The sequence below is a fragment of the Ursus arctos genome, unplaced genomic scaffold (assembly GCF_023065955.2).
Source record: "Ursus arctos isolate Adak ecotype North America unplaced genomic scaffold, UrsArc2.0 scaffold_17, whole genome shotgun sequence".
NCBI classification, from domain to species: Eukaryota; Metazoa; Chordata; class Mammalia; order Carnivora; family Ursidae; genus Ursus; species Ursus arctos.
This window is the reverse complement of record NW_026622841.1, coordinates 36,248,042-36,266,259: the sequence shown is the minus strand read 5'-3', so window position 1 is coordinate 36,266,259 and position 18,218 is coordinate 36,248,042. Positions and strand designations below refer to the sequence as shown.

Sequence of the window (18,218 nt, the reverse complement as noted above, 5' to 3'; positions counted from 1 at the left end):
GAAAGTTCCAATAGGCCTAGAATGCGTGAATGAAGGGATGTATGATAAGAGATGGAGCTGAAGATGTAGGTCGGGGCAGGCCATGATGCTGTGTGGCCTCACAGACCACAGCTGTTAATCCTACAACAGGAAACCATGAAGGATGATAGTTACATATGGAGCCAATACGGGAGTTAGATTGTAAAGTCAGACTCACATGAATCAGAGATCTTACTCCAGTATGGAGTTTTACTAATCAATTCAAGAATACAGGCAATCAAGAGGCACAGATGAAGTGGAGAAAGGTCTGGAACATTCCATATGGTCCCCGAGGTCTTTCCCTTCTATGATTGGGTAGAGTTTTTGAGGGAAATTTTGCAAGTTTATCTAGCGAGCCTTCCTTAAATTTCCACCACCATTTGGAACTGGACTCTTCTTTGGTATCACCATATACAGCAACTTGTTTGAATTTTTATTGTGTGCTCACCATCATTGTTTTGAGCTTATTTACTTCTCTTCCTCTTTCACCCAAGGACAAAATCATATCCTACTCATTATGTTATTTACAGTGTCTTAAAACAAAAGTGCTGTGTGGATGTTTGTGGGATGAATGGATAAGCTGCAAAACTTGAAGGGATCGCTACAGAACTGTGTTTGCAAAGACAATACCATCTTGCAGGATGAAGAAAACATTTATTAAAACTGTGAAGCAACTAACTTCACGCTACAAATCTCAAGGGGGACAAAAGTATAATTTCCATATCTATACCTTGCCCAAAAAAAAGCATTTTATTTTATACCCCCAAAATTACATTCTTTCCAATGTATATAAAAATATTCTTGATGAAAACTTGCTAGTATAAGGTGACTTTTTTTGTTCTGTTAATTAAAGATGAAAGTATAATCTCTGATGCCAGTCTGTGGTTTCCAGAGTTGACTTTAATAGACCAGTGTGATTTTTTAATTATTTTTGGGAAACAACATAACGTTGAGTACTTTTTGTTTTACCACAAAGTGATATATTTTTAAAACTACCGCTGTCTCTTCTCACAGCAGTTTCATGAATGCCAGTATATTTTTTAACTTTTTACTTTAAAACAATGCTAAGCCTACGAAAGAGTTGTAAGAATATCACAATGAGTGTCCTTCTATACTTCACCTAGAGATTGCAAACATTTTACCACATCCTTCTCTATTTCCCTCTATATGTTAATATGTAACAATTACATACACATTTGTGATGAGTCGTTTGAGAGTAAGTTGCAGACATCATAACCCTTTACCCCAAGTACTCCTGTGTATGTTTCCTAAGTAAAAATGTATTCTCTTATATAACCATGACATCATCATCATATTCAGGCAAGTTAATATTGACATTTATTATTATCTAATAGACGATCATATTAAAATTTTGCCTGTTGTCCCAACACCGTTCTAAGAGAAAGTAGGGTTTTTTTTTTTTAAAGATTTTATTTATTTATTTGAGAGGAAGACAGCACGAGCGAGAAGGGCAGAAGGGGATGGTGAGAGAGAATCTCAGGCAGATTCCATGCTGAGTGCAGAGCCCAATGCAGGGCTCGATCCCAGCACCCTGAGATCATGACTTGAGCTGAAACCAAGAGTTAGACGCTTAACCAACTGAGCCAGCCAGATGCCCCAAGAGAAAGTGGGTTTTATTTTATTTTTTTTTAAGATTTTATTTATTTATTTGACAGAGAGAGAGACAGCCAGCAAGAGAGGGAACACAAGCAGGGGGAGTGGGAGAGGAAGAAGCAGGCTCCCAGCGGAGGAGCCTGATGTGGGGCTCGATCCCAGAACGCCGGGATCACGCCCTGAGCCGAAGGCAGACGCTTAACCGCTGTGCCACCCAGGAACCCTGAGAAAGTGGTTTTTAACACACGTGAAAAATTAGAAATAATCTGGCAGGATCTCAGAACAGAAGGCACCCCTTTAGAGATGTAGCACATTAAGCTCTATGAGAATAAAATCACTACTTAGTCCTTGTTTTCTTGTTCCTACTTGGAACCATAGAAGCTGCACCACATGTTTGTTAATCAGACCCATGTTTGGTAGCCACTTACAGAGAAGATTAAATAAACACTTAGTGAATTTTTTTATTAAGTGAATTTTATTAAGTGAATTTTCTTAAAAAATTGAATTTAATAAAATGCATGAAAGAGTAGATGTAGGGGCACCTGGGGGGCTCAGTCAGTTAAGCGTCTGCCTTCAGCTCAGGTCATGATCTTGTGGTCCTGGGATCGAGCCCCGCCTTGGGCTCTCTGCTCAGCGGGAGTCTGCTTCTCCTTCTCCCTCTGTGCTCTCTCTCTCTCCCTCTCTTGTCCTCTCTCAAATAAGTAAATAAAATCTTTAAAAAAAGAGTAGATGTCATGTTTTGAAAGAATACTACTATAAGGAAAAAGTACAAACAAGTTTTAATGTTGATTAATTCTAAATTAATACCAGTTAATTTTCTCTCATAGTTTGTAGATGCCTTCCTTGGTATTTCTTACCTACAATATTGGGATTTTACTGCAACCCTCTTCACAAAGTGCTCCTCTGACCAAAACTCCAAAAATTACGAAGCAATATCTAGAAGAGAACTGGAAATACATCAGAAACATTCTCTATCCTTCCACCAAGCCCTATCGTGGGTATATTTGGAACACGATGTGCAGACAAGGTCAAAGATAAAACAGCTAGTGGATTTGTCATTGAAGATTATTTTTGAATGGAGCAAGGCTTTAAAATTAGAATGTTGCTGCCTTGGAAGACAAAGACTAAAATAAGATACCATTAAAGTCTATAAAATCATGATGTTCCTTGTCCTTCGGGATTCAGAAAAGAGGCAATTGTAAAGAAAATCAAAGGAAGGAATGCTCTGAGAGTAGGCCTTAAGTGGGCAATAAAAGCCAAAAATACAAATATATGCAAAAAGAGTTGAGACATGTTTATAAATTTTAAATTCATAAATCATTAGAGAAAGCCTATATCAAATCAAATTAGAAATGTTTCATTAATATCCATAACCCGTCCTCCTACAAAATATCTTTCAATTGGATGAGTCATTGACCTATGTCAGCGTGACATTTTTATATTGTCAGTTTTTCATTTCAGAGTCTCTGCTGTAGCTCCACTTAATATTGTGTCAATGCCATTGAGACCAGTCTCAATATCCATTCATACATTAATCCATGGCTAAAGCATCCATGCACTTCTAAAATATAAGTTCCAATATCTCAAACTCAGATGGAAGCCTTTGGGGCAAGGGAAAAAACTGTATGTATTATTCACTAATGATCATGAAATAATATATTTGAAATAGACTTGAAAAGTATACATAGGCATCAGAAATGTGAACCATTAATATTCTTCCCCATTGTGTTTCATTTCTTTTCTCTTTTTCAGAGGTATTTTTGGTACCTCTTAGTGTCAATATATATGATAAGTAGAGATTGTCCTTTGTGGTTTTCATTCTTGCTGACAGTTTAATAGAAGTTCTGCAAAACAAACAAAATTAAACAAACACAAATCTTATAGGTTATTTTCAGTTAGAACAATTGTGTAGGAACTCCTTTATTCTGACTTTGCTTTATAGAAAGTCAAACCCAAAGCAGAAAACTTAAACTGACTATAAAAACTCTATACTATGAGTATTTCACCTCTGAAACCCACCACATTAGATACAAAGAATGAAAGAAATGGAAAATAAACTTTTAAAATCCAATTTCCAAATACTCAGGTATTGGTATTTCCTTTGAGATTTACAAAAGGGTCCTTGGGTTTGGAGGATCTATGAGACTGACCCTTTTCAGTGACAGTTTGGTTTTTGTTTGTTGTCTCAGGGAGCCCAGTGGCAGAGCACAGGGCCCAGGACATAGTAAGCATTCAGAAAAGATTTCATTTAGTGGTTAATTCAAGGTGGAAGGGGGGCAAGATCCAATAGGATTCTAATTCTATTTTAGTATGACTTCTAACAAACAAATGTACACCTTGTGTTCATTCATTTGACAACATCTCCGTGCCTGGAAACCATGTCAGAGATCCCAAGATGCCCTTTTCCTGGTGGTCCACTACTACCACAAGACTGAGAAATGTGATCAGCTCAGTGAGTTTTATGCTGTTCTGATGACAAATGCTTCTTTCTTAGACAGCGCAAGGATGAGCTGGAACAGAGAATGTCTGCTCTCCAGGAGAGCCGGAGAGAGCTAATGGTCCAGTTAGAAGGTCTCATGAAGCTACTAAAGGTAAGATGTTCAAATAAATATTTCCTAGACCTCTGACTATGGCATTTGTAAAAATCTTTCACATATAATGTGCAATGGTTTTTCCAATGACTATATGTGATTAACCCCAAGATATGGCTTTAGTCTCAGATACAGGATCTTTTCTTAGACACATCAAATGATAGCAGTCAATGACAAGCCACATTCTTATCCATTTCCTGGAACCAGACCACTGAGGACCTTCAAAGGACAACTGGCTCATTTCCAGTTCCTATGTCCTTGAAAATGATAAAACTGCATTTAGTTAGGAATACGTAACATTTGATAGCTTCAGTAATTCTGAATAAAGTGAACAGAAGCTAATGTCTAATTCAGAAAACAAAGACATAGTCATGAAATTTTGGGGGTGACTATAGTTTTAAGACGAGTAACTGTTAACTTCAGTGAAATATTGTATCTCATCTGTGTGACTTTAACTTCTATCAAGTCTCAAATGCAAACTAAATAGGCATTTGCTCTCTGCAGGTAGAGTGTTTAATAAGATGACCTAGGGAAGTGATGTTATTCTCACTGGGAAGTAGCATTCTTCCCTTCGTAAATCCCTATTCCCTTCTTCAGTATATACTAAATCACATTCCAAGTCGCAACGAGACTAATGATGGCCCCTTGGCCACAGTCGGCTCAGTAGACGAGTCAGTGCTATGTGGTCATCCTGCCTGGTGTAGACAAGCAGAAACCACTGCGGATTGGAACCGGGACTTGCCAAAGGCAGGAACTGAAACTTCTGATGGGGAGAGGAAGGCCAGGTCCCTGGGGCAGCTCACCTGTGAGACAGACGTCCATGTTTTCAGTCCCTGGGTCGCCCGCCTCCCTGACACACCATCATTTATTGTTTCTCCCTTCTTCTTTTGCTTTCTTTCCTTTTTTTCTCTCTTCCTTCTTGCTTTCTTCCTTTCTTTTATTTATTTAACAAATACTCGTTAAAACCTGTGTCCTGGCACGGATATAAGCGTGACACTCCCTTCTTTTGTTTTCTCTGCTCTTTTTTTTTAATTCTTTAGTCAACTTTTCCTGCCATCAGTGTTGGGAATGCTTTATCTTCTCTAAACAAAATCTCCTTTTCAGTGTATTAGACACGTAAGGCGTAGAACTCGGTTTTTGTTTTACTGTAGGCCTAGATAACTAAGAACCTCTTATTGTTTCTGCCCTATTAGCTCATTGGATGATCCAGAAAAGCTCTTTCTGCTTTCCTTTTCAAATATACCAAATGAAGAGGGTCGATCTCATCTTTCCCTTCACTGAATGACAGGAAACCTTGAAAACAGCCCCCCACTTATATTGCCATAACTTCTGTCACCATAGCGATGGGATAGGGGTCCATGTACCACCTGCCATCTTGGCATCCACCTAGCCTAACCGAGCACAGTCTATCAGATCAGGATATAAAACACCAGGAGAAAGGGATAGACCGTGTTGAAAGATGGATGGACATAGTGAGGAAAGAGATGGTCTGTCTCAAATACCTAAATAGACGTGGGATTAAAAGTCGCCAAGGGAGGAGAGGCTCCCCTCAGAGCCATGTTGGTGTTTCCCCACCTTGCGTTCCCTCACACTGTGTACGTGCTCTTGCTGGAACCCTGGGTAATCTAACTGTTATTGATTCAATCTTTCTGTAGGAAGAAGAGCTGAAGCAGGGAGTAAGTTATGTTCCCTACTGCAGGTCTTAACTAACTGTGAAGGGGCCTGCCATCCTGCTGTTTTTCTCATTGCTTTTGCCTCTAATGTATGTTCATGCTTCCGTTTGGAAAGAGAAAAAAAATCATACTAATTTGCTTCCTTTTCAATGTAGTGCTTGAATGGACACATAGAAAATTTAGCGTTTTTTTTATAACTGTTACTACTGTCGGTATCAAAACAAGAGCTATTACATCCTTTAGAAGAGGGGGGAAAATTGTACTTTGTTGGAAGCTTTCTAGATCTCCAGCAGTCTACGTTTCAAACCAGTCTCATGCTTTTGGTTGATCAGAACCTTCTCTTAGTAAAGAGACACCCACCACCACCACTAAAGTCACACTAGGAAAAACCCACAGCACTCAAGCTACCCTCAACGTCCTCTCATGCTATTGACCATTTAGTTCCGTTTCCATTTTAATGGAAAGGCGTGGGACCTCTTTATATAAAAGTTAGCCAATTGCATCTCTTTTCATTGCATAATTATTAAGTCCTGTCCTCCCCATCATCAATATGTGTTCGATTTAAAAGAAACACTACTCAGCAAGTGTTCCCTTCCCACTGTTTAGTTCTTGCAAGCAGAATCCCTACCACTGGTTCATCATAAGCTCAAAAGAATAGGTAACTTTCAGCCTTTCTCTTACCACCAAGAACCTTTCTGCTCTGGGAGTTCACAAGGCCCTTGCGTACGTCTTCTCTGGAAGCAGGAGCATTGTGACTCTCTAACTGTAGTCTAAACTGGAACCCGACGTCTGACCCTGCGGTCAGGTCCAGAGCCAGCAGAGGGACTAGCGTACTCAAAATAACAATAACAAAATAGAAGCAAAATAACAGCAGCTTTAACGTCAAGTGCATGTACCAAGCTGTGTATGACAGTATATCCCACTTGTTAGTGTTATCAGGAAGTTTCACATGATTTCCTGGGCTCGATTAGAACCACAGCCTGTCTGATTTCAACGTACCTTTTATTCTTCTGTATTCTCTTTCCTATTATTCATTGTGTGTGTTTGTGTGTAACAAAGAATGTTTGCAAAATGCTGGACACATTTTTACCCTCCATTCCCACGGTCTGTAAAAAAGGAAAGTGTAAAACTAATCTGTAATGTCAGACAATAAAGACAATGTATTACACTATTTTGTATTTTGTGAAAAAAATTACTTGACTAGAGTCAAATCTGAATGAGAGACAGTCCCCCTGGGTGAAGGACAGACACGTATAGCCTGTATCATTGCCCGTAAAGCCACACACGGGGTATTACTATTGTACTTCCAACACACTTAGATCATGCTAGAGAAAACTGCCTTGCTGTGCTGCTTCTCTTTGCAACAGCCTCATTTCTTTCCTGTCTCTGACTTAGCATGTGCACAGAAAAAGGGAAAAACAGGCTCAAATATAACCTTCTTCCACCTAGTGGAGAGAGAGGGCAATCATCCTCTAGTCAGTCAGCCTCTCTTGAGCCACGTCCCTCATGGACTCCTTTTCCGCCTCTTCCCAGGCCACCCCTTCTGGAAAGGCTCAGTGAACCAATAGGTCCGTGAACCCATGGCCGTCCAGAGCCAAAGCATGGCTGCACGCATAGAGCAGTAAAATGCCTCCTTTCCTTCCAGCTCCTCCCGTGGGGCCCTCCACAGCTCCGCATCTCCGAGAGCAGCCCTCAGTGGGTCCTGCTGCAGAGGTTCTAAAGGGCCCTCACCGGCAACACCCAGATGTCAGCAATGCGCCGTCTGGGTGGGGAAACCGTTTACTTGTCCTTACTCGTTTGATTTGTTTGTATACTCAAGCCTCTTCTTGAAAAGGACCCCAGGTAGCTTACAATAAAAGACATCAACAATGACTTCATAAAATAAATCCAGAAAAATCAGAAACTAAAGAAAAGAAAATGCCAGTATGCTCCCTGAAAGGGACAAGGGTGTTCCTCTGAGCTTTTTGGCAAGGAGGCAAAAAAAGGGAAAACATAATTGCTGGTTTTATCAGAACCAAAATGCCAGTTCTCAGGGGACCAAAATTTCTGTTGGCATGAAATATAAAAAGGAAGTCTTCCCTCGGAGCTTTAGAGGAGGAGCACTAAGTAATAAAACGGATAAATGCAGCCGCAGACGTCAAGTGGCTGATTATTTTACTGACCTTCAGTCGAAATTAAAGACAGAACCCAGAGCAGGCACTTCTACAAGGAAATGAACTTATGCCGTCCAAATATATGGACTTCCTTTGGTTTAACATGATCTAAGGAGAGAATTTAGAGGTTTTAGTCTGGCGTCTGCTTCTAAATTCTGTTTTTATTTATGAGCCTTACCCCTTCGGGGACATTCTCTTTGTAAAATCAGATTTCAGACACTGCGCACAACAAATTGTGCTTGATTTAATAACCTCTACTTGCTTTATCATAAGTCTGTGTGGTTCAATGTATTTTATTATACTGGTATATATAATTCCTACTTATACTGTTTCTTGTTAGAGGTAATGCATGAATTTATTCCCCTGGAGGAGAGAACATGAATTTAAAAAAAAAATAGTGCCTGTAATATAATATGATGGTTATGGTATCATAAGCAATAAATTTTTTTTTTACAAAACTTGCATCAAAATTATCCTACCCTCTTTCTTCTTTGTGTATTTTTAAGATTTATTGAAGGAACCATAAAAAGAACACTCATAAGAAGTTTAATAATGAAGGCAGCTGGGGTGTAATTGCAATGACAGTATGTTTCAGAGTTTCTGGTAGACTTCCAGTTCCAGATATCACATCCCAATCTAAAACCAGGTCTCCTGACTTTGAGTTCAGAATGTAAGGTCTCAATAAAAATTATTGTAGAGAGATCACTGGTGTTAGACCTGACTGTAGGAGTCCCTGCTCTTCGATCACACCTGCAAGATCTTGAGTAAGTCAATTACCTTCTGGGGAATTTATTTCAAACACACTGATAATACATGGCTCACAGGGCTGTTGGCATAGATTTTCAAAGATAATGGATGTGAAAGCACTTTGTAAAATACTATATGCATGTCAAATCCTAGTATAAAATTGCATATAGATGTATACACGTGTCCAACAATATGTAAACTTTTCTAACCGGACCCATATTTTACACACACACTTGTACTCACACACACATTCCCACCTCCTCCTTCTAGTTAACTAAGTGTCTCAGTCAGAGGAGGAAAGTGAAGCATTTCAAATCCTATCTCCTGCCTCCCATTCTCTTCCCTCTTTACAACTGGAGGCCCTGTGAACTCAGGAAATCCTGGTCATTCAAACACGTTGTGGGACATGAACAGGCCAAAATGACAAGTTTTACCAGCATCAGTTCACCTTCCTTTCTTCCCCTTGCCCACCCTCTCTGGTGGGTATCCTGTGAAGCGGTGACGCAATCACAAGTGGGATAGGAGAGTGGGGGAGGGGGGTTCGCCTCATAAATAACAAGCTGCGATACTGGGACTAACATCTAGTGTTCAAAACCTATCCTTTCAGACTCTCTCACTCTCTCTCACAACCTTTTTTAAAAATAGGGATTAGTCCATTAATTCTAGAAAAGTAAAAATTATTTCTCTACTTCAAAACCTTAGGAGATGACCTGCTAGTTCAGATTAAATCAGCCCGTTTTATGGCATTAGAGCCCCCCAAAGGTGGCACCACCCCTCACCAGCCTCCATCCCCTCCATTCCCCACAATGCACCTGGATGCGTCTACCACCCTGGCCTCCTCGCCTTTCCCTTCCCTTCCCTTGCTCATGACACTCTAAGGCCTGGAATGTTCTCTCCTTGCAATACGTCCTCTCTTCTGCCCAGGAATCTCTACTATTCAGATGCACATCAAGTGATGCCTCCTGTCTGACCTGTCAGAATCAGCCTCCTCACCTGTATCCCCACAGCACTGTGGACACAGGAAACCCTATGAGGATAGTCAGTGAATGCGTATTGGAAGAAAGGATGAAGAGAGGGTTGAACGTAGCTAAACACTGCTTTGCTGCACCTTCTCAGGCTGCTAAGGAAAACCGTGGCTGTGTTCCCAGCCAAGCCTGAGAGGCAGACTTTTCAGTCAGGGGGAGAGTGTAGACACCGGTCTCACGGTCATCGGCTCGGCCGCGTCTCCAGGCACTGCTGCTTCAGCGATTACACATTTGGTCCTTTCCCTGAAGCCTCCCTGCTTTCTGGTGCTGAGAGGAAACCAAAATACTTCCTGGAAAGAAATCAGAGAATGTATCTTGTCAGACTTCTTAAAAATTGATACAACGGCAGGTTGAGTGGACTCAGAGGATAGGAGTGCAGAAATGAATTTTTCATTTATTCACTAGGAAGTGAGCTATTTTAAGTTTGCCAAGGATGATGTATGTTTTCCTTCTTCCATAAATCAACTTCCTCTCAGGAATTTTAGATCTATATATTGATCTGCATGGACCATGGTCACTTACGTCTTCTCTCCATTAATCATCACGTAATTTCCAGGAAAGGACGTTCACAAAGATTACTCACTCTAACTCTTCTGAAGTTGTTAGCAGACAACCAGACTTCGTGACCAGGCCAGAAGCCACCACCCGCAGAGGTCACCACCTGTAAAGGAAACCCAGTGACATCTACACTGATCTACCCCAAAGCCAAGAGGCAACTGCCCTTTCCTAGTGACCCTACGGAAAGAGCCAGAAGGAAGGCCAGAGATGGCATTCCCAGCAGTAGGTCCCAGGAAGTGCATCAAACTGGACAGTGTTCAGACAAAGAGAGATGATCTCCCAGGGAGCCAGAGCCCTCCCCACCCCCCAGAGTCTTGACATGCTGTCGGCATGAGGAGTTGTAGGGAAGATGCCACTGAATCTTGTCTCCAGCACAGAATCTCCACTTAAATTCTTCACATAACCAGACTGCTTGAAATTGCACCACTTAGAGATTCATTTAGGAGATGGTGGCTATCTGTCATTCACACATCAGTGTAATTTAGATTCAGTCCATTGTTTTTCCCTTTAACACATAACTACAGTCAATTATTTTTCTCTCAACACAGAACCACTAATAGGGGGCTTGGAAGGAAGGAAGCAGGCAGAAAGAAGTGGGGAAAGTTGGTTTTGGAGACCAGGCAGTATTAAGCAGGGAGCGTCAGGACTGGGAATGCCACAAACACAGTTAGCGGGAGAGCCAGGGCGTGAGAAGAAGGGGAGGGTATTGCCGGAGGTAAGAGACGTACAGACAGGCAGGTTAGAAGGGCCAGGTCAGTGCGCAAAGGGAGGCGGCAGCCCCGCAGGCACCCTGTACCGGAGAGCCCGACGGAACAGGTGCAAGGTGCACCAGGATAGCCTTTAGAATGCTGAAATGCACACCCACAGCCCCACATCTGAAGTCACTGGCTCCAGATAGGTCCCAGGATCCAGAAGCTCCCAGGCTTTAGAAAGGCAGTGCAGTGCAAATATCACATACAGAGCTTCACATCGGGTATGAAACAACCTATGTTGCTTTTTGGATTCCAAATTTGCAGAGCAGAGATTTGCACCTGCATTTCTGTAGTGACTGATACACAGCCCACAGGCTCTCCCACTCCTGGGGCACTCACACTGCGCCCCACGACCCAACAACTGAAAGGTATTGTCCAGCCCAGCCAGAAGCCCTGGGCTGCCACTCCAGCACCATTCACTGGTGGGTCCAGGCCCTGCAGTTCTCAGCCTTCCGGCGGCTAAACCTTCCTCCATTAGTGAAGCCTGTGATGGGTGGTCACAGTGCCTTCGGTCCTCAGAAGCGGCTGTGGCGCTGTGGGAAAGCCCCAGGCTTATAGATCAAAAGCTGGGGATCCACTTTATTTCTGCCATTCTCTAGTTCGGAGGCTTTGGGTGACCCAGTTACCACCTCTGAGCCTCAGTTGGCTAACCTGAAAAATGGGAATATAATACTTCATATGGTTGCTAGAAGGATTAAGTGAAATAGTTGGGCTGAAATTGCTTTATAGACTGCAAATTGCTATTCAGATATAAGCAACTACCATTCCTAGCACCAATAATGAGGAGAATGAAACCAAACAACGTACGTGAAAGTGCTTTGGCCCCTGCAAATTACATACAAAAGTGCAGTTGTATTATGACTATTATTATCATGAGCCTCCTACCCCAGAGGAGGGTCTGGATCCCCAGAGTTGAGGGAGTAACCCAGCTGTGTAGCCAAGAGGGTCCTCCTTCCTTCAGCCCCTCTGTCCAACTTCCCATCCCAGTCCCTCCTCCCTGCTGTGTGACTGGTCCTTGGGGAAAAGGACAGGTAAGAAAGGGCAAGGAGCCTGGGCCGAGGGCCCTGCCTGGAGAATGGGGCACAGGAGGGGTTCCCAAGGGGAGGCAGCCCTCAGGGCAGTGGAACTCCTCTGAGGGACCCTCAGCAGCCCAAACCCAGCCAGGTCCCTGCAACCCAGGACAGGAGAACATCTGTGCTCAGACACCAGGCCAGGCTCTCCCGCTCCACCTCCCAAGCAGTCCTTTTTACCTGAGCACTGGGGTCCGCACTTGCACGTTTAGAGTACGGATGCCTATTTCAGTGGGTCAGGGAGAGAAATCAACGGGGAGGCGCATGAAAACCCTTCTACCTGGCAAAGCACAACGCAAAAGTAAAGTCATTTCTTACTGGCATGGGGAGCAGGGGGACGCCATGGTAGCTCAGAAGCAGAGGTTTCGTGGTTAATGAGACTGAGCGGCAAAGTCTGCCGGGGAAAACCAGACCCGTCCTTGAGCAGCCTGGGCCAACAGGCTGCAAAAGCATCACACCAGCAGGCAAACTTCTCTTCCTTGGGCCCGGACAGACCATTCCAGGTACTGTTGAGAGTGAAAGAGGGCATCCCCAGCCCATTGGTCGTCACATGAGTTCTTTGCTCTGCTCTGTTGTTTTGCCTCATTTTTAATTCTAGATTTTTCTCAGTTTGTAGATTTGACTTTTATGTGTGATGCTGAGCCCCTGAAAGCTAACAGCATGGCATTTTATAGGACTGATGTGTGTTTTAACTGCAAGCGGACCCCACAGCAAAGTCTAAATCAAATACTCCAGAGCACTGCTCTCATGGGTTTGAACGGGTTGATGTGGGTCTCCGGGCCTTGCTCTGGAAGGGTCCTCCCTCTTCCTGGCCAGACCCAACAGACAAATGGTGTTTATGTGAACACCCAATCTTTGAGTATGCACCCGAGGGTCGCATTGCATTTTCTTACTCATGACTGGCTGCCTTTGTAAACTAATTATTATAACACAGAGAATGTTTCCACGAAACCTCATTGTAGAGACAAAGCTGTGAAATTCAAGGTGTGAATGGTTTCATGCCTAGGACTGTAGAGCCGACAGAAATGGCTTTTAGTTGCCTTCTACTCTTTTTCTCTACTCCCTTTTAAATCTCCCTGTTCTTATTGCTAAAATAACTGCTTTTTCACAGACGTAGAGGAGGACATTCCCTACAGGAAACAGTAGCCAAAAATTAGAAACCAAGAGTTCTTTTTCTCTTCCCCGCTTGGATCCCTGTGTCACAGAGCAATTTGACAAAGTGAATTCTTACCAAAAAATAGGGCTTAAACAATTTATACCTCATTTGATTCTTAATTTGAGACTCAATGTGCACAATGTTACATGGCATGATCTGGCCTAGAAATTCTCGCCTAAAGATCAGGCCAAGACAGAGAGAGGTTGCAAATTCAGAAATTATATAAACCACATCCATCCCCAATAGTCTCTGAGTTTATATTTCAAACTTTGTCCTAAAATGTCTTTTTATTCTGCGTAGAACTTCCTTCAAGGAGGAAACAGACACACCTTGTAATTCTCGCTGCTTCACAGTAGCCTCATGCCCCGGACACACATCTCATGTGCGGTAGAACAGTGCTCTACTAACATTCTTAACGTTCAGTATGTAACCGAAACTCCAGATTATAGACAGTAAGGTCCTGAATTATGCGCACCTGCGACAGGCTTAGGAGTACCATCTCCATTACCTAGGATGTCCTCCTGCTTGGGAAGCTCACCGTTCATTGTTTTTAACCTTTGACGGGGGCTTTGGGAAAACACATTAATGACTTGCATTGTCTCTCCAGACGCAGGGGGCAGGTTCTCCTCGCTCTTCCCCCAGCCACACCATCAGCAGGCCCATCCCCATGCCGGTGCGGTCCGCCTCTGCCTGCTCCAGCCCGTCGCACATACCTCAGGACTCCCTCACCGGGGTTGGGGGAGACGTCCAGGAGGCGTTTGCGCAAAGTAAGTGGGGGCACTGGTGGTGGTTGTGTTGTGCTTTTCTACGTGGCGAGTAGGACCCCGCGGTGTGTTGGGCGGTTAGAGTTCATCAGAACCCCAGTGTGGACGTGCCCACAGTGTGGACACGCCCGCGTAGTCCCTGTGCCCGCCTGGCCCCAGAGCTGGTTTAGAAACCCCTTAGGGCTGATCTGTTTCTCCCTTCACCATCCTACCTTCCTTGGGCTTCTATAGCCCAGCTCCATTTTTTATGAGTCTTTGCTCATGAAGGGAAGGAAAATCCTTTACCAGTATCCCCGGAAACTTTGTAAATGGAATCCATTTTAAAATTCTGAAAGATCTTATTTCCAGCTTTCTTCCCTTGATGTTAAAGCAAACTCAAGATTGAGATTAAACAGTCCCAGCTGAAGTGGGAGGTAGCCCTGCGGCGATCAAGGGGGCGCTTCGTCACTCCACAGCTGCGCTCAAGAGTTGAATCATTGCCTGTGTAACGTGGGGCCACTTCAGCCGCCATAGTTAATACAGGAGCACAAACAGTGATAAATAGAACAGAATTCCCCCACCTGCTGCCTTTTCCACTCACACACCAGGGGTGCGGGGAGGGTCCTCAAGGCAAGTGATTGTGTTCATTTGGAAATATTTTAACCCTTTTTGAAACTTTTTCTTGGCCATCGCTTTTAAATTGACAGAAAATTTGAAAAAAAAAAAAATCCTCCTACAGACCCTCACCCTGCCAGTCTCATTCCCAAACTATTGAACAGTGTGGTCCTTCTTAATTTTTCATTTAGATATGCTTATGTATGTTTACGTGTGTTTTTATAAACACCTACTCTTCTTTTTTACACAAGACCATGCATTGCATTTTGATGTGCCATTTGCATTTTCTTTAAGTTAGGGATACAGCATGACCATCCTTCCAGGTCCTCACACATAGATCTCAGGAAAAGGGAGATCTGTTCGATTACTAGTTGGAAGGCAAAAATAAATAAATAAATCTATATCTATATAAGTAAGTAAATAAAGTCCAAAGACAAAAAACAGACTGAGGAAAACATTTCCAGCACATGCGGCGACCAAGTTTCACAATTTCAGCTACACATCAAGCATACGGAGATCAGTAAGAAAACGTCCCGAACAGAAACAGGTGAAGGACATGGACAGAAGCAGCACTACAAATTGCCAATAAAGATATAAAAAGATGTCCAATCTCACAAACAATTGGAGAAATCCAAATATCACCTCCCGCCTGGCAGATTAAAAAGAAAATTTAACATTAGTAATAGGCAGGGATAGCAAGAGTGTGAGGAAAGGGATACTCTCGTGCATTGTGTTTGGGGATAAAATCTTACATTTTAAAGGAAGAGAATGATGTACTCTGTGCTGTGAGGGAGAGGGAAAGATCCAAAAGAGGGCTTTTTCTTCTGAAAAAGAAAATAATTTAAGTTATACAATATAACCTTTTTTTAAATTTTTAGAAGAAAAAAAATGTCCTTTCTCTAAATCTCATCAAAAAATTTACAGTATTTTTAATCAAATTGAGCTTTCAATTATCATTGTTTTATCTGACTACTTTGATTTTTTAATTTATAAATATTTATTATTTTACTTATTGAAGTTTACTTTCTGAGAAATTACAGGATGAACCATCGTGGCTTGGAGGCAATCCCTAGCTCATAAAGAGCTCATGCTACGTGAGTTCATCTGCAAGTCAGGTGTTTGCGATCTTGAGCCCTTTTTCTCCAAGATATCATGGTGCCTGCCTGGCCCTCTGTTCCATCTCTACCTCACACCCAAGCCAGCCTACAGATACCCATTTAACCCTTTGTGTGCCTGAAACATCATCATAATCTTTGTCTACCGTGGAGAACCATAGCCTAAGTTGCAACTCAGAGTACCCAACATACATCTTCTGCCCAGGTCTCACAGCAGGTGCAAGAACCCCCACCCCTGTTCCACGCTCTGGGGCATTCAGTGAATAGGGTTCCCACTCCCCACAGATACCTGTGATGGTAGGGGGAGCTCTAGGAGCCCTGAGGAGAGAGACAGAGGCAGTGGTGATGGAGCTCAGAATCCCATGTGCTTAGCCACCAGGTCGTGGCTGAAACAGTAGCGCAGCGGGCAAGGTGCAGCTCAGTGGGCAACACCAGGCTTTACATCTCTGTGAGTTTTCCTAAGAAAGATGGCCAGAGATACTCACTGACCTGGGACCAGCCCAGTTTGTGCCAGGTCACCTAGTCTTATTATCATGCCACCCCCTTTCACTCACAAACTTGTCCCGATTTGTACAAGAAATTAAATGAACACCTCCCTCTTCAGTGGCCACAGCCCTAAGTACAATGTATTGTTTCAGAAAATGAACCAAAGCACTTCTGAAAAGGAGAGGTCTTGGGAGTTTTCTTGCTCCAGGATTATCAATGTAAATGATAAACTGCATAAAAATTTGGGGGAAGAAAAGAGGGAAGGCTGTGCTTTTTTTCAAATGATCATTTCTTCTTCACTGCAGGTTCAAGAAGAAACTTAAGGAATGACTTACTAGTAGCAGCGGATTCCATCACTAACACCATGTCCTCTCTCGTGAAAGAGCTGAATTCCGGTGAGTCCCCAACCCCCTCTCATTTGTCTGCTCACTGCAGAGGGACCCATAAGTGCTAGGGGCCCCTGTTAGAGATCTCCTCGTGGGCAAAGAGAAAAAGATATTTTAAAAATCTATGTGATATTTTGTTGATATTTTCTGATTTTTTTAGTATTGTTTATATTTTGCTAATGGGAAGACTAATACATGGTCAATGCAGAAAGTTTGAAAAATACAGGGAGGAATAAAGAAATACACTAAAATTGATTTGTAATTCCAGTTTTTGTAATATCTAATATTTATAACTTGTAATATTATGATCCAAAGTGACATGATACTAAAGTTACCTTAAAAGGTCAAATGTTTTATTTACTCATTTAAACTCTGTTCATTTGAAATGCATGGCTATTTGAATGAGGCTAAATTGAAATTTACCTTTGCAAAATGTCCAAAGAAAGATCTGCCCCGAAAATAAAGAGCATGACATTGAGAGGGACTCTTTATTATAATAAGACTACACAGCTTTTAAAACTTTAACAACATGAACGTGCAAACAAATATCTCACCGGTTACTAATACATCTCATTTGTTCCTTAAGCGCACCTAGCAAAATATTTGCCTGGCAGTCACAAAGTTGGAGATTAAACAATCGTAAGAAATAAAACCTCAATATTAAAAAAAATTCTGGATTTAAGTTTCTTAAAGCCTCTAGAGTAAGAATTAAAGTAATGAAATTGTTGCTGCTGGTCTAATTTGAGATCACCAAGTGGGATAAAAATGGCGGTAGTTCATCCATCCTGCCTCATGGCCAGTACCCACTGCCCCAGCACATGATGACCAAAGTGTTATTCTCACTGTGGAAGCTTCAACTGCTATTAGTTTATACTCCCAATACTTTGAGATATTAAGTGAATATAATATTTTAGATTTGTATTTCCTAAATTAAAGTAACAGTAAGCACAAGTAAGAGCAGTTCTCACGAAGACTTTTCTAAAAAGGATAAAGCAGAAATACTAAGTCAAGACACAAAAATTCCTCAATATGATTGAGATTTCAAAAAGACAATTCTGTATACCAAACGATTTTCTAGAAACTCATGTCAGTAACAAATGTCATTTTGGAAAAAAATAATAATAAACTCACCTGACTTATGTACCATAACTGGTTAATGTTTTCTACAGCACAGGTTGGCTTATGTTCAGCCCAGCCCTTTATTTGCCAATAGTAAAAAAAAAAAAAAAAATCTAAGTCCTTCTTCATTTCTTCCATCATACCTAATAGAGGTGGGGAGTGAAACAGAGAGTAACGTGGATTCTGAATTCACACGGACTCAGTTTGAGGATCTGGTCCCATCGCCAACCTCTGAAAAGGCTTTTCTAGCACAAATCCACGCCCGAAAACCTGGGTACCTCCACGGCAGCGCTACCCCCAGCACCATGCGCAGTGACGTGTGAGTATCTTCTGCGGGGGGCATGTCTGAGTAACACAACACCCTGTGGGGAATAGAGGAAAATAGAAACATGGTTGC

The 18,218-nt window shown here is 42.3% G+C and overlaps 1 protein-coding gene across 46 annotated transcripts in view; it reads left to right on the top strand.

Annotated features, from left to right (window-relative positions):
* DTNA (dystrobrevin alpha) overlaps positions 1-18,218 on the top strand; it is a 344,923-nt gene that overhangs the window by 315,469 nt on the left and 11,236 nt on the right. For 31 of the 46 annotated variants that reach the window (XM_044382918.3, XM_048218534.2, XM_057313148.1 and 28 more), the window contains 5 exons: positions 4,127-4,223; positions 5,879-5,899; positions 13,965-14,124; positions 16,622-16,711; positions 17,972-18,140. In XM_044382918.3, the coding sequence (XP_044238853.1) occupies positions 4,127-4,223; positions 5,879-5,899; positions 13,965-14,124; positions 16,622-16,711; positions 17,972-18,140 (537 nt within the window). Of the gene's footprint in view, positions 1-4,126; positions 4,224-5,878; positions 7,068-13,964; positions 14,125-16,621; positions 16,712-17,971; positions 18,141-18,218 lie in introns of those variants that run through there. The other 15 variants (XM_048218553.2, XM_048218538.2, XM_048218546.1 and 12 more) reach the window with 2 other exon arrangements.